Below are 14,655 nucleotides of genomic sequence, written 5' to 3' on the forward strand. Positions count from 1 at the left end.
CCCTTCCCATCTGGGACACAGGAGCTCTCCCTTTTCTTGCACCATCTTCTTGTCTTCATCAACTAATCTCTTTTCCTCAGCTTCTTCACGTCTCCTCAGAACAGTCACCCCTGCCCTGTGGATGTTCTGGTATGGGATAGGGATGAACAAGCCTGGGAGGAACTTGCTGCTGCATCCCTCACCACTGCAGCAGCAGGTTTGCAGGACAGGCAAAGGTCACAGGAGACTGGGAACACAGCTATGCTGCCAGATTTCTTAGCATCTCCTGGAGGAGATCACAAAAAAAACCTGGCGGCTTGCTGTTGTAGAGAAAGCCCAAAGCTACATTCAGCCAAAACCACACTGCCAGGTAAACTTTATTTATAAACATACAAACTCCTGAATGACTGTGCTGAAAGCACGAGGGCAACAGGCCCCCAAAGAGAGATCAACACCTCTTTGAGGAGTATTATGAGGGCAACTGTTGCAAACATCATCAATGCTTCTCTCCCTCTCCTTTGAAGGGAAAACAGCTGAATGTGAACTCCCCACGGCAAAGTTCTGCATGATCTGGTACCCTCCAACATGAGACAAGTTGCTGGCTGCACTGAAATTTGGCTGTGCAGTGCCCAGAGCTCCTGGTCCAGCACAGTTTTATTGTCATGGTCCTCAGGTGACATGATTTAATGATCATCAGGAATACAAACCGTCCTGCCAGGGAGCTGACTATCTCCTCCAGATAGGAGGAGGAATACTTTACAAAGGACATGTAAGAAGTGAGGATTGGAAAAAACCCATCTTTCCTCCAGTATGACACCCTAAAGCAAAGTTTCAATATCCTATGCTAAAACGACATTCTTTTGCTTTTTTACATCTCTTTCCCATTACCTCCCAAAGGTGAATTCCTACCAGGAAGACCCCTTATCTACTTCCCACTCCATCTTGAAACTGCCATAGTACCATAGTGTTGGACTGTCCCCCATCCTGCCACAACAGCTGATACTTTCTGAACTGAATCCTGGCCTTTAGAAGCTGTAACTACCTCTCGTTGATCAGATCAGCTTACATCACTGTCTTGAGGTCAGTTTTTCTTTGCCTCTTTTTCTTCAAGAGGCCAGGAAACCTGAATGTGATACGGCTCTAGTTCTTCTGGAGTGACATAGTCTGGAGCACTGCCCATCAGGTCTCGTCCCCTGAAGGATTTTGGAAAGGCTATGACATCCCGGATACTTGGAGCGTCAACGATGAGAGAGATCAGCCTGTCAAGTCCTACAAGCAGAAAACAAATTGGTGAAACACTTGAGTTATGGCTCTGTATTACCTCCCCTGAGTCAGAAAAATCAGAAAGATTGAGGAGGTAATATCACTGAGCTTGAAGAGAAAGAGTGAAGCAAGTAAGGGAGGAAAAAAACTAATCTCAGCTGGTAGCACAGAAACAGATTTGCCTCAAGAGCAGAAATGTCTACCAAAATAAAGCTTTTCAATATTGCAGGAAGTTCTGTAACCCACCAAGGGCTGCAGGATGCAGACAGCAAACACAGCATAACAAAATCTGGGCAGCTGAATGGCAGGACACTGGCACAGTTCTGCTTTACAGCTCAGAGCTTTGCATTAACCAGTTTGGAAGGATTACAACCACTAAGAATTCAAGAGGAACAAAAGTCTCTGGGTGACTGGATGGAGGAAAGTCAAACTGGAATATCACAGGTTAAAACATCATTGTTTTTTGTAGGCTTTTTTATTTTGGTGAGTGTAGGGAGGGTGTTGTCGGTTGGTTGGATTTTTTTCCCTCTTTCTTTAACCACAAACTTGCATGGTTCTAGGGAAAAACCCAAACCCTGGCATTACCTGAATTAGTAAGCAAAAGAGATGAGAAAGAAGGGAAGTGAGACTGCAGTAGAGGGAAAGGATGTGAAACACGAAATCCCATGCTGTCCCATGCCTCCAGGCAAGCAGCACAGGGCTCCTGCTCTGGCTGCATAAGAATGAGAACAAAATTGACCTAACCTTACTGAATATAGGGTGTGCAGATCAGCAGATAAGGATCATCCTTAGAGCCACCAGTGTCCTTACATAAGACCTAAATCCCACTGTGACTCTGAGGAGAACACCCCAACTTTCTGCACTTGGTGACCAGACCTCTGTTTCTTTCCACAAACCTGCTGCAGAGCTGAAGCACTAAGGCTTTTCCTAACAACCATGAGCCTTGTTCCCGGGATTTAGTATGCACAAAAAAAACCCCTAAACACCTGCATCTGCAGAGCTACAGACCACTTACCTAAAGCAATTCCTCCATGAGGTGGAGCTCCAAATTCCAAAGCCTCAATCAGATGGGAAAGCACCTCTGAATCCTCCTGCAAAATTACATTTAGAGGTGTCACTGGACAAGCAATGCTCTTCCTATAAGCAACACAAGATGAAGGTATGTTAACGCCGTAAAATATTACCGTGTCCCGCAGATGTAGGGAGGAGGAGAGAAGATCCAGCAGGCAGGAATTGTGCAGCAAGATTGATCTATTTAATTATTTTACAAACTCTTTTATAGACTTTTTCTTCATAGTCTAATTGGACCAAGGATCAGCCACCCCTTGGTGGTGATTGGCTAAAATCCTAAAACATTCATTGTCAAAATATTTTTCTACTGTACTACAAACAATACTTTTCAAGGCTGCAGGTGTTTCATTGTTTATAGAACTCTGCTACTATCTTCTGTGAGAGAGAAAAGTCTCTCACGGACATAGAAAATAGCAAGAAAATTCTTGCTGGCAGCATTTTTGTATCCACAAAGGTACAATGAAAGCATCCATTGGTCAGGGCTAGGAGTTATGTCTCTATCTGAGAAGCACAGGAGTGTTTCTTTCAGAATATGCAATTAATACTTAAATTAATTAGTGCTTTTAAATCTCCAAGAGAGCGTTAGAGGCATCTGTAGGTGTTACCTTCAGCACTTTCTCCAGCACAAAACGCTGTTGTTCTGCACTGTGAATTCTGATGGAGCCACCTCCAACCTCATTGCCGTTCAGCACAAGGTCGTAGTGCTGGCTACGGACCTGCAGAGACAGGAACAGGCACCTTGGTGAGACTGGAGCTCAGCTGCACGTAAAAACAACCTGCACAAAGATGGCAAAGACACTGGGAATGAAGCCATGAAACTCTATAAAACTGTTCCCTCAGGGGTACATTGCAATTCAGGTACCAGTCCTGCTAGAGGCATGGACTGCCTCTGACTGATGTGGGAGGAGTACAAATCCTTTTGAAAAGTTCATCAAACCTGAAGCAAATGGGATGGGTCAGAATGTAAGACTTCTGTTTCCTATAAGCTCCTTTTGTTGGGGCACACGTGAATACTTGCTATTTGCAGCAATCAGGAAGCTATCTCTTCCAGACACGTACAAGATCATAGAATCACACAATGGTTTGGGTTGGGAGGGACCTTAAAGATCCTCTAGTTCCAACTCTCTGCCACGGGCAGAGACACCTTCCACTAGACGTGGTTGCTCCAAGCTCCATCAGCCTGGCCTTGAACACTGCCAGGGATGGGGCAGCCACAGATGCTCTGGGCAACCTGTCCCAGTGCCTCACAGGGAAGATTTTTGTTCCTAATACCAATCTAAGTCTACCCTCTTTCAGTTTAAAACCATTTCCTCTTGTCCTATCACTGCTTGCCCCTGCAAGACATCCCTCTCCAGCTCTCTTGTAGCCTCTTTAGGCACTGGAAGGGCCTCTAATGCTGCTCCTGAGCCTACTCTTCTCCAGGCTGAACAACCTCAGCTCCTTCAGCCTTTCATCATAGCAGAAGTGCTCCAACCCTTTGATCATCTTAGCAGCCTCCTCTGGACCCATTCCAACAGATCTATGTCTTCCTCATGCAGTCAGTCAGTCCCATGAAACATCATCTCTTTTTACACTGAACTCAGCTGCTGCTTGCCTGGTTTTCCATGTGAGCAGCTGTAAAAGAGCCAGCATGGCAGGCATGAAGTTGGTTACCTTTGTGGGATCAGAATACAGGAGGCTGGCATCTGAAGGATGAGGGGCAGTGAAGGGGTGATGAGCAGATTCCAGTTCAGTGGGATTCTTGGCCTTGGGGAGGAAAAGGGGGAAATCCACCACCCAGAGGAAGTGAAAGGCTGTGGGATCACGGAGTGCCAGCCCAGCTGCCTCCAGGAGGTTGGCACTAAACAACCGTAGGGCTCCTAACGCAGAGCACTACAACAAAGAAGGGAGAGATGAGACAAGGTGAATTTACCATCAGGGAAGTCACTCAAACACCAACCAGTAAAAGCGTTCCATAAAGAAGTACCGCAAACAGCAGCAGCTGTAATGAATTGTTGCCTTGAACACTTTTGCCTCATATCCTGAAATATATCCCCTCCCTGCTGAGGCAGAAGCAGTGCCAGGGTTTGACAGAGACCAAGTAAGGAGCTTGAAAGTCCATTGTTCTCCAGCTATTTCATCTTCAGGACTATCTTAGAATAATCTCCAGCTCCACATGTGTGGATTAACTGGGGGAGGCCATGTAAGATCCACACTTTGCAGACAGAGAAATGAAGGCATAGAAGAGAATACAACAAAATTTTGGCTATCAAGCAAAGCATGACACCTTATAATAAAACAGTGCCTGGAAGGCAACATCTGCTGGCAAGAATAAAGAGGAGGGTAGGGAGAGAATCTCCTACCACTGCTGCGACTAAGTCATCCACTTATGGGAGATACAATTACCTAGTTGACCTCATTTTCCAATCTCTTTGATGCTTTAAAAATGAAGTTAAGAGAAAAGAAGGCACTGATTTGTTGCAGGGTTTTTTATATTTCAGCCTTCATTTCAGTTACAATCTGCCCAGAATTTGACTGAGGGCGATAAAAGTAATAGGTACATTTCATGCTTTATTTGCTGTTGCTATAGCTGCTGTTCCAGAGAAACAGAAAATTAGATGATGACCTATTTTAGTAAGAATCAGACTAAGGTCAGATAACATCAAAACCATCATCAGCAACATTCAACTCACACAGCCACCTAAGAAATGCCTCCTACCACTTGCTTGTGTTCTCCAGCTGCCAGCAGCACCACATCATCCTCCTGCATGTTCAGTGCTCGGATAAGCTCTGACTGCTCCTTCTCACCAAGGAACTTGGTAAGCAGAGACTTCAATCTTCCATCAGGTCTGCAGATAATTTGCATGATTTCCTAGAGAAAGGTACGGGTATGTTCAGTGCGGTACTGCCCTTTCTTGCCTTGAAGCATTATATGCTCAGGCACTGACTTGCAGCTAATAAAAACTGCTCTTCTACCTTCCTCTGCCTTTATCATACTTTGTTACTCACCCTTTCCTATGCCTCAGGAAAGTTTCTGTCTCACCTGGTTAAACTGGGATTTTGCAGACTCCTTTAATGACTCCAAGTCTTTATTTGTAAGATACTTCTGGGAAAAGAGCAAGAGAAGAGATGGCAAAGATCAGCCTGGAAAACTTGACTAGGTATCAAATCTACTGACTAAGCTGTTTCCAAACTTCTCAAATTCTTTTGTTTCTAGTTCAAGTTCTTATGAGGGCTGTGGAACAGGACAGGGTCCTCAGCACTGGGCTCTAACTGGGTGCCTGCTCTGACTGCTCCTTTCAGGAAGAGACCCCTCTAGGTCTACATTTCTTTTCCCAGCTCACAGACAAATGTATCTGGTCAGCAGGGTCAACCTTGCAGAAACAAGGTTACACCACCACACTGTCGATGGGGAAGTCAGAGCTCAATCTGGAGGAAGAGCAGAGAAAAATCAACCAGGCTGACTCTTGCATGCAAAGCCATGCAGCAAATGAGGACCTGCATCAAGATCTTGATTTTTTTCATCTACTCCAGTGTTTAGGGTGGGTCTAGATGCCACTTTTGTGTTGCTCAAACACACACCTCAGTGCCCTCTCGTGGGAAGCCCCTAACTTGCACTTTGTGCCAAAATGAAAGGAATCCCAAGAGAAACCATGGCCACAAATTCCTGTTCCCCAAATAAAACTCAATATTTAGAGGATTTGTTTTTTCCATACTGTCCAAGCTACAAAGACGCCTACAGCCAGAATTAAATCTGTTTCCTTGCCAAAATGAACGGCTGTGTCAAAGATCTTCCACATCTATTGTCAGCCTTGGATTTGGTCCATGACACTCTCATTACAAGACATGAATTGTACCCAAAAATGCACCTAAAGCAAACAGGAGAAGGGCATGGAAGCACCTGACCCTTCTCTGCCTATTCCAGAGCTGTGCCATACCCAGTCTCCTGTCACCAGGCACAATTTATTACTGAAATGCACATCAAAAAGGTGACAAAAAGCAAGGTGAAACCCCGAGAGGGTTCCCTATCCTCATGGGATCTTGCAGCTCCATTCTTTTCCTTCTCTTCCTAAGGATAAAATACTCTTCCTGTTGTCTTATCCTTCTAACACTACTCAGCCCAACCTGACATGGATTACAACCAATCCCAAGTTCCCTTGAGAACACCAGTAATAGCAAGGAACCTGTCCACACCAACAATGGAATTCAAATTGGCATTTTATTTATTCCACATAAACAGGATGTAAGAGCATCACTTACCACTCCCTGAGGGATACAAATGGCTTTGATGGAGCCATGTGGGTAACTGAGAGCATTCTGCACAAAGTGAATGTCTGATCCTCGTAAAACATCACCGATATCCATGATCTGAGAAAGGTAAAAGCACAGGAAAAAGCACTGGTGGTAGGCATACAAAGCAAAAATCCTGCACTTGTGTCTTAACACCTTCAACACTATTCCCTTTTAGGAGCTTTTGCTCCTTAAACAGTCAAGATGCATTGCTCCCTAATACTACATTATCTTCAAAATAAAATTTTATTAGAACATACATTTTTCACAGTCAACTGATCAAATCCTCTCTTCTTCAACAGACTGCACAAAGCAGCAATGATGGGACAGACACCTTGGGTAAATTACAGCACTCAGAACTCAAGCCAACCATGTATCCATGATCCAAAGGTTATTAAAACACTGACTGAAAGGAAAAGCTGAAAGCAAGTTTCCAATGGGCAAACCCTCACCTTCATCCCAAAGCGAGTGTCTGGTTTATCAGTCCCATACTCAGCCAGTGCCTCCTCGTATGTCATGGAAGGGAAAGGAGTCATAATCAAGGCTCTTTCCTCAGGCCAGGAATGTTGCAGGAGGCCCTCTATCAGCCTCTGGATCCCAGCCCGATCTACAAATGACATCTCTATATCTATCTTAAAACAGAGAACAAGGGAGGGAATTCCACATTAGCTACAGGTTTTGCTTTCACACTGCTACTTGTGAGTACAAAGCCAGCAAAACGAGAAACAATGCACGAAATGACATCACAGCATGACTTCATCAGGCTGGGAATGTGCTTTTTGGAAAATCAGTGCCTAGTTCAGAATGGATAGAGAATTAACACATTTTCAGCCTGTTTGGAGTCCTCTGTCATCAACAGTTCTGGCAGGACATCAGGGTAACTCAGAGCTGTTGCCTGATGACTCAGGCAACAGCCTCCTCAGAGAGTGAATGAGGTAGTGAGGACAGGGACACCAGGCTAACTCATGGGATGCCTGACCAGGCTAACTCATGGGATGCCTGACCTAGCAGGACAGGAGATTGTATCATCAAATGCAACATCAAATTGTATCAACTGCTGCAGCGCAATTCCTACATCTGCACCTGGGATGCTGCACAGCCAAGGACAGGAACCGCTCAGTCAATCCCACACCAATTTCCAAGGCCTGTGTCTATGAAACACACACCAAACAACTCTGTACCACCAAGCAGCACCAGACTAGCACAGACTAAGCCTCCAGAAGGGAAAACAGCTACAAGCCACTTGGGTTGAGAAGCAGGGAGAAAGGCAGCATGGGCTGGTTACCTGGGTGAATTCCGGCTGCCTGTCAGGCCGTGAACCCTCATCCCGGTAGCAGCGAGCGACCTGGAAGTACCTGCAGTAACACTTTGATTTAGATAACAATTTAAAGTACCCTGAACTGAACTGTGGCTATAGAACAGATCATACAAAAGATAAGGAAAAAAAATACCAGAGAGTTTCCCACATTTCCTCCATTCCCACAGCAGATGATCTTTGTTCCCATCCCTTCAAAAGAATGGAATTTTGAGTGGAAGCAACTCTATCAGCAGCTGTATCCATCTCCAGCCATATCTTCCAGAGGCACATGGAGACTGCCAGGTGAGCTGTCCCCCAAGGGCAGCACACTCAATTCTTTTCCCCACCTTCTACTCCACTCCAGGACTCTACTAACAGCCAGGCAAAATTCTCACACAAGACCTGGCCTGCAGTTCACTGTGTGAATAATTGCCTGTCTCTCTGTCCATCCATTTGGTTTGGAGAAGCAAGCCCAGTTAAAAGCTTTGCACTTGGGCACCCTGACATGCTTTTCCTTGTCTCAGTCATGCTCAGCCTGCGCAGCCTCACCTCAACTACTTTTGTAGGCTGGAGAAGCTTTTATCACACATTAGATTTTCTGTCCTTCAGGCAGATCAGGTTTGCATTTAAAACAGCAGTGAAGATTTTAGCTTTCCAAAAGCATATACTTCATCTGACCATAAGGATTTATTTAAGGATCCCTCTTCAAAACACAAACCCTTAGCAGTAAGTTTTTGGGGGAATTATCTAAAATTTCACAGATAATGCAATCAAACCCCAGAGAGGACATGCAGAGAACAGGAATCCAAGAAACTCTTACCTGTCCAGGCCTCCAACCATGAGGAGCTGCTTGAACTGCTGAGGACTCTGTGGCAGGGAGTAGAATTTGCCTGCTTCCCTCGAGGGCACAAGGAATTCTTTGGCTCCCTGGCATCAGAAAGAAAATTTACAGAGTTCAGCAAGTAAGTGGCCCCAATTCCTGACAGAACACACATTGGAAGTGCAAGAGGAAAGGACGTATTTTCCCCATTATGAAATCCCACTTGCGAGGAAATGGCTGTTTGTACACTACACTTAAAATTCGTTAACCAACTTGGTCCAAAATATCCCAAAGGAGATATTTTCTGAGAGACTACTGCATAATACACCACCCAAGACATGGGTTTAAATGCAAGAACTCCAGGATAGCTGCATCAACAACTCCTCAGCTACAGCTCTCTGCTCTGACTATTTTTGAAGTGAAAGAAAGGAATATAAGATCAGAAATTAAATTTACTCGAGTAGGACCCCTACAGTAACCTACTGGTTAAGACATAAATGCTGGAAACATAGTGCTTCAAAGTTTCTTGTGTTTATAATCCCAGGATAGACTTACATTCAACATGTGCTCTACAAGGCAGAAGCTATTTTGTTTGAAGGTTCAAAATTAAGACACAAGTTATCACCTCTCCCCTTTCTCTCCCTCTACTTTTAAAAGGATCCAAGGATCATATCAGAAGTTCCACAAGCTGTTATTTACCAAGGGAAAAGCAAGGAAAGCTGAGTGGCAACTGACAATGATTCAGCCCTGACTGTGCAGCTGCAGGAGGCCAAAAAGCATCACATACATACCCCTGGGGTTCTTTTAAACAGAGTTGGAGTTTCTACATCCACGAACCCTGGAGAACAAACACAGAACATGCTGAGAGGAGGGAGAACTAATATGAGTAGGCTACAGTAGGGGTTAGTCAGCAAAACAGGTCACCTAACACATCATGGAGCCTCTCCAAAACCTACACACTTTACTACTTATAACAATTGTTCCTGTAATGACAGATCTAAAGGCTCTGAGTTACCCTGATGTCCTGCCAGAACTGTTGATGACAGAGGACTCCAAACAGGCTGAAAATGTGTTAATTCTCTATCCATTCTGAACTAGGCACTGATTTTCCAAAAAGCACTTCCTGATTTTAAGAGAAGCAAAAGCTCTAAAAGAAATCCATCTCTCTGACATGCCTCAACTGGGTGACCAAAAGAGGGAAACTACCTGCAAAGAGTCTTTTTTCATCGGAATGAGCTAATTTGAAACAACTAGCTTGCAGCATGCCAAGAAAATTCAACATACTTTGCTCTTCAGGCCTGACAACATCCCACTAAAGACCCCACCACAAGCAGACATGTCCTTATTAAGTGGGACCAGTTTGGAGTAGCAAGTTGGTTAGGAATCTCTCCCAGCCCTAGGAAATAGCAGCAGGGAGAGCTGAAATGTTGTTTGCTGCACACTGTCCTCAAAGCAGTTCCCTCACCATGGAGATTGCAGAGATACTCCCGCATCCTCATCACCATCTGAGACCTCAGCCGCAGGTTGGACTGCAGCCGGAAGCTGCGCAAGTCCAGGTACCGATACTGCATCCGTAGGGCCTCTGATTTCTGAGGAGGAGAGAGAATTAGGATTAAGAGACAAAATTCAAATTGCATGTCCAGTGAGGGTGCTCCTAAAGCCACAGAAAAAAAGGGAGAAGCTAAAAAGGGATGGTACTCGGTTGTCACAATGTGCCCATTACCCACAACCCACACAAATATAGCAATCACTTTAAACAAAAAACTAAACTGACCAAAAAAGTTGTGGCTGCCCCATCCCTGGAAGTGTTCAAGGCCAGGTTAGATGGAGCTCTGAGCAACCTGGTCCAGTGGGTGGAATCCCTACCCATAGCAGGGGGTTTGGAACAAGATCATCTTTAAGGCTCTTTCCAACCCAAACCATTCTGTGATTCCATGAGTCAAATAAAACAGCCTTGTTTCACACTCAAAAAACTCAGCATAGTCCCATTTCTTTCACTCTTCCCTTCACCATCAGTTCTTCCAGTGGTATTGAAACTGGGAGCATTCAAGCCTTGTTTTCTGCTTAGTTCTAATTGGAAATACATCCTCACAGCAAACAAACAGCACCCTTATTTTAAATACTATCATTCCCCCAAGTGAAGTGGGGAGAACCAGACTCAGTTCTCAGATGCTCTGCCATCACCCTTGCCAAATTCCAAATTTAATGAAAAGCCACCACTTTGATAAGAAAAAGAAAAGAAAAACACAGACACCTTGATAAAATCCTTGATTTCAAAAGGCAGCTTCTTGCAGGAGTTTAGGATCTCTGCAGTCTCTGCCTTCACTTCAATATCCCCTGTTGGCATTTTCTAGAACAAAAAGGCAAGAAAAGAATTAAACTCAAAACAGCTGGACAAAGGTATTTCAAAGATGGTGAAAGGGAAAAAAAGAAACAATGTGATTACCATCCCTGCCTTCTAACACACTATATAAGTCAGAGAGCTTCTCCCAAGGACAGATTTTTCCTAGATATCCCTTCTCAGAAAAACACATGTCACCTCAGCAAAGATGGCAGGTTCTTTTCCAGTAGCACACTGGTCTCTAAACACATTACCCTCTGTAAAACCACACAGCGTAGGTTTCAGTGAGCATTATCAGCAGCACCCCTTAATACGACTCAAAAAAAGGCAAATTATGAGGAACTTCTCAGAACATCCAGTTCTAAACACCAGTTCTCAGAACTGGTCTTCTTTTGATTCTATCCCACGGGTGGGCAGACAGCTCCCCTCACATAGCACTGAGGCACAGCAAAGTTCACTTGACCCTGCAGGACTCTTGCTATTTACCAGGGAAAAGGACATACAACTTTCCAACAAAACGATAAACCAATAAAAGAAATAAAGGCATTGATTGAAGCCTGGATTTTAAGTGGACATCTACAAGTGGTCAGAGCAAAAATGAGTTATGATCATAAATACAAGTCTTCTGTTTAGACCTGCCAGATACATGTACAATCCTGAAAGATCAATCTACAGCTGATTACAATGACAGCTGAGGAATGCAGAACATTAAAGAATTATTCAACCTCTGTTTCCTATACAAGGAGACCAGCAAAATCTATTTGTATAACAAAGAGGTCATCACATGCTGTGGAACTTGAAATGACAATATTTATTTTCAAGCAAAAGAAATTCCCACCCACACTTCAAAAGCCTGGAAAAGGCAGCATTATCCTTGCAAAGGGCTGGGATCCAGTTTAATTTGTGGGTGCCTGTAATGTGCTTTGAGGTTCTGCTAAGTTATATGACATAGCAGTCACCCCACACTATCTGAGGATGGGCTGTCACATAACCAGAACCCGTGGCAACGCTCTGACACAAACCCCACCATAATCCCACCATCCAGCGCTGTTTCCTCCAAAGAATAAAAGCCCAGAGAGCTCCCTCATCCTCACCGGATTCTCCTGCCCCAGGGGCCGAGAGGACACTATCCCAGTCACTCGCACCACAGACTCCACTGGGGCGTTGGACAGGAGCTCCTTCACGTGGGAATGTGCCTGTAGGGAGATGACAGAGTCTCACAGAAATTCAAAGACAGGACAAATGCACTGTGGCCAAGCACCTCAATTCAAAATCACTCTGAAGCCAGAGGAAACAACACTGATGTTTCGGTTGCACTGTCAGGTCAGGGCTCTCATGACACTTCAATCTACTTGAGAGTCAGAGCACTCTGTTTGACGAAGTCCTTCCTTCTCTCTGTGTCTGCTGGAGCCAAGCTACCAAAGGAAAAATAAAAACACGGACTCATATTTTACCTCATCCTGAGGAATGATGATCTGGGTCAGTCCCTGGAAATCCCTCAAAACCAGAAATAGGCCTTGTCTGATCCATGAAAAACACAAAAGGAGAAACATTTTTTTCACAAATTTAGTAGTTTCTACTTTTTAAAGCATATGGCACCTGACTACTTTCAGTACCCTGCAATTCATCTCAAAGCATTCCAAGTACTGAATGTACAGACACTTTTCCCACACCTGAACCTAACCTGAGGAATTTGTTTCACATTGTGACCAGCCTCAGACAATGTGCAAATAACCAGGAGAGGCAGGATTTTAACTTGAATTTTAATGCACACAGAGCAGGGACACATGAATTTTCCTGCTGGGAAGCATCACTCAGCTAAAAACAATTAAATGAGCAGTAAAGCTAAAGCTCATGTGGAATAAAAACAACAAAAAACCCATCCAATCATAAGTCAAGAAGGAGAACACTTGTCCCATAAAAAATTCTGCATGAACAATCCACACTGCCAGACTCAGAACCATAAATCTTGATCTCTTTAGCTGCAGTAGAGACAGCTGCCTTTGTACTTTATCCATCAAGAAACTGTCCAATGGGACATGTTCTGGTGTCCTTAAAAACAAGATCACAATGATCACATTGCAATAATCCTAACTCTTTTTCCTGGATCCCCATCCACAATTGCTCAAAGATGAGATGCTCAGGACCTCTTAAAATCAAAAAACCTGTGCAGACCATCACTGGAGAGCAATGCTGGATGAAAAACAGCTTACACTGGATCTGGCAATAATCATGTCCATTTTCATCATGGTTTGTACTTACCTTTGATATTGAACCCATCCATAAAGGGTCACCTTCTGTCCCACATGAGCAGAACGCAGCTCTCCACACGTGTTGGTCCGAGTGACAAAACTGTTGAAGTCTTAAATAAAAAATAAAAAATAAATCTCTCATGGCTTTTGCAGGTGAGATAAAATAATTGAGCTTCCCCTCCCAATACAATTTATACATAGACAGAGAAATTACTTCATATATAGAGCTGCACTAAGACACTATGCCATAAACATGAAATGAAGGTAGTCTGAATGTATTTTAAATAGTGATTATTTATGTTTCTCAGTCAAACTTTCATAAAGATACTTGAACACAGCCTTGTTGCAAGCTGTTGCTCTGCAAATTTCAGGAGCAAGAGAAGGAAAAGTCACAGAACAATCCTGAGGGATGCTGACAATTTCACATTTAAATCTAGAATCATAAAATAGTTTGGGTTTGAAGGACCTTAAATCTCATCTCATTCCACTCCCCTGCCATGGGCTGGGACACCTTCCACTAGACCAGGTTGTTCAGAGCCCCATCCAGCCTGGCCTTGAACACTTCCAGGGATGCGGCAGGCCTAAACCTGCCCTCCTTCAGTTCGAAGCCATTCCCCCTTGTCCTGTCACTGCAGTTCCTGGTGGAGACACAGCAGAACAGAGCTTAACAAACCAAGACTGAAACACACACGGAGCAGACACCCACCATGCAGGTGTAAATGAAACACTTTCTCCCTGAAACAACTGGAAAAAGGCCTGAAGCACAATTACAGAAAGCTTTGCCCGTGTGCCTGTAATCATGGCTGAAGTTATAGAACTAAGCACACCATTTACAGAATGTGCAAGAGGTTCAGCTTGTAAGGAGAAGCCTGAAGGATGCCATTACCTGGACATACATAAATAATTCTATGAGCCAATCTCACTACCTTCATCACAGCCTTTAGAATTAAAAGACATTTAGAGAAGAAACTTAATAAAGTGATACAGGGGAAAAAAATCTTGCCGCGAATGCGATATTAATCGACTGTGCGGACTACCCTGACCTCCATCCCGGGAGAAAAGAAACCCAAATCCCGAGGGGATGAGACCAGCGCTCCCTCCTCACCTGGAGCCGCGGGTGTGGCGGCAGAGGCCACCCGGTGCAGCGCCCGCGCCAGCAACCGGGGGAGCGCCATCCCGCAGCCGCCCCTCAGCCAGAAAAACGGGAGGGGCGCCACAGACCTGCGTGAAGTGAAAAATAAGGGCTCTGGAGGGGAAAAGAGGAAATCAACTCTGCCGCCACCACCACCTCCTTCGCCCCCTCCTGCCCGGCTCAAAGATGGCGGCGGGGGGGGGGCCCCCCCACGGCGGGGCGCGGGGGGGA

At 44.7% G+C, this 14,655-nt stretch overlaps 2 protein-coding genes across 5 annotated transcripts in view; one reads left to right on the forward strand and one right to left on the reverse strand.

Annotated features, from left to right (window-relative positions):
* Positions 1–326: 326 nt before the first annotated feature.
* DARS2 (aspartyl-tRNA synthetase 2, mitochondrial) lies at positions 327–14,629 on the reverse strand. 4 transcript variants are annotated; one of them, XM_017729617.1, is made up of 17 exons: positions 14,398–14,629; positions 13,303–13,402; positions 12,495–12,561; positions 12,135–12,236; positions 10,954–11,049; positions 10,165–10,288; positions 9,491–9,537; positions 8,700–8,806; positions 7,868–7,937; positions 7,035–7,214; positions 6,553–6,660; positions 5,336–5,395; positions 5,012–5,164; positions 3,967–4,185; positions 2,919–3,029; positions 2,258–2,333; positions 327–1,248 (listed from the first exon to the last, which is right to left on the reverse strand). In XM_017729617.1, the coding sequence occupies exons 1-17, from the start codon at positions 14,465–14,467 to the stop codon at positions 1,061–1,063; spliced, it is 1,878 nt and encodes a 625-aa protein (XP_017585106.1). In that variant the 5' UTR covers positions 14,468–14,629; the 3' UTR covers positions 327–1,060. The 4 variants fall into 4 exon arrangements, with proteins under 4 accessions (XP_017585106.1, XP_008628634.1, XP_017585107.1 ...); XM_008630412.2 differs by having other exon boundaries at positions 5,336–5,398; XM_017729619.1 differs by having other exon boundaries at positions 1,165–1,248; positions 2,258–2,379; positions 5,336–5,398.
* The window catches only part of CENPL (centromere protein L), a 4,186-nt gene continuing 4,141 nt past the window's right edge, over positions 14,611–14,655 (forward strand). Inside the window, exon 1 of the mRNA XM_017729566.1 lies at positions 14,611–14,627. Within this exon, the coding sequence (XP_017585055.1) occupies positions 14,611–14,627 (17 nt within the window). The remainder of the gene's footprint in view (positions 14,628–14,655) is intronic.

This window comes from Corvus brachyrhynchos, unplaced genomic scaffold (assembly GCF_000691975.1).
Source record: "Corvus brachyrhynchos isolate BGI_N302 unplaced genomic scaffold, ASM69197v1 scaffold101, whole genome shotgun sequence".
NCBI classification, from domain to species: Eukaryota; Metazoa; Chordata; class Aves; order Passeriformes; family Corvidae; genus Corvus; species Corvus brachyrhynchos.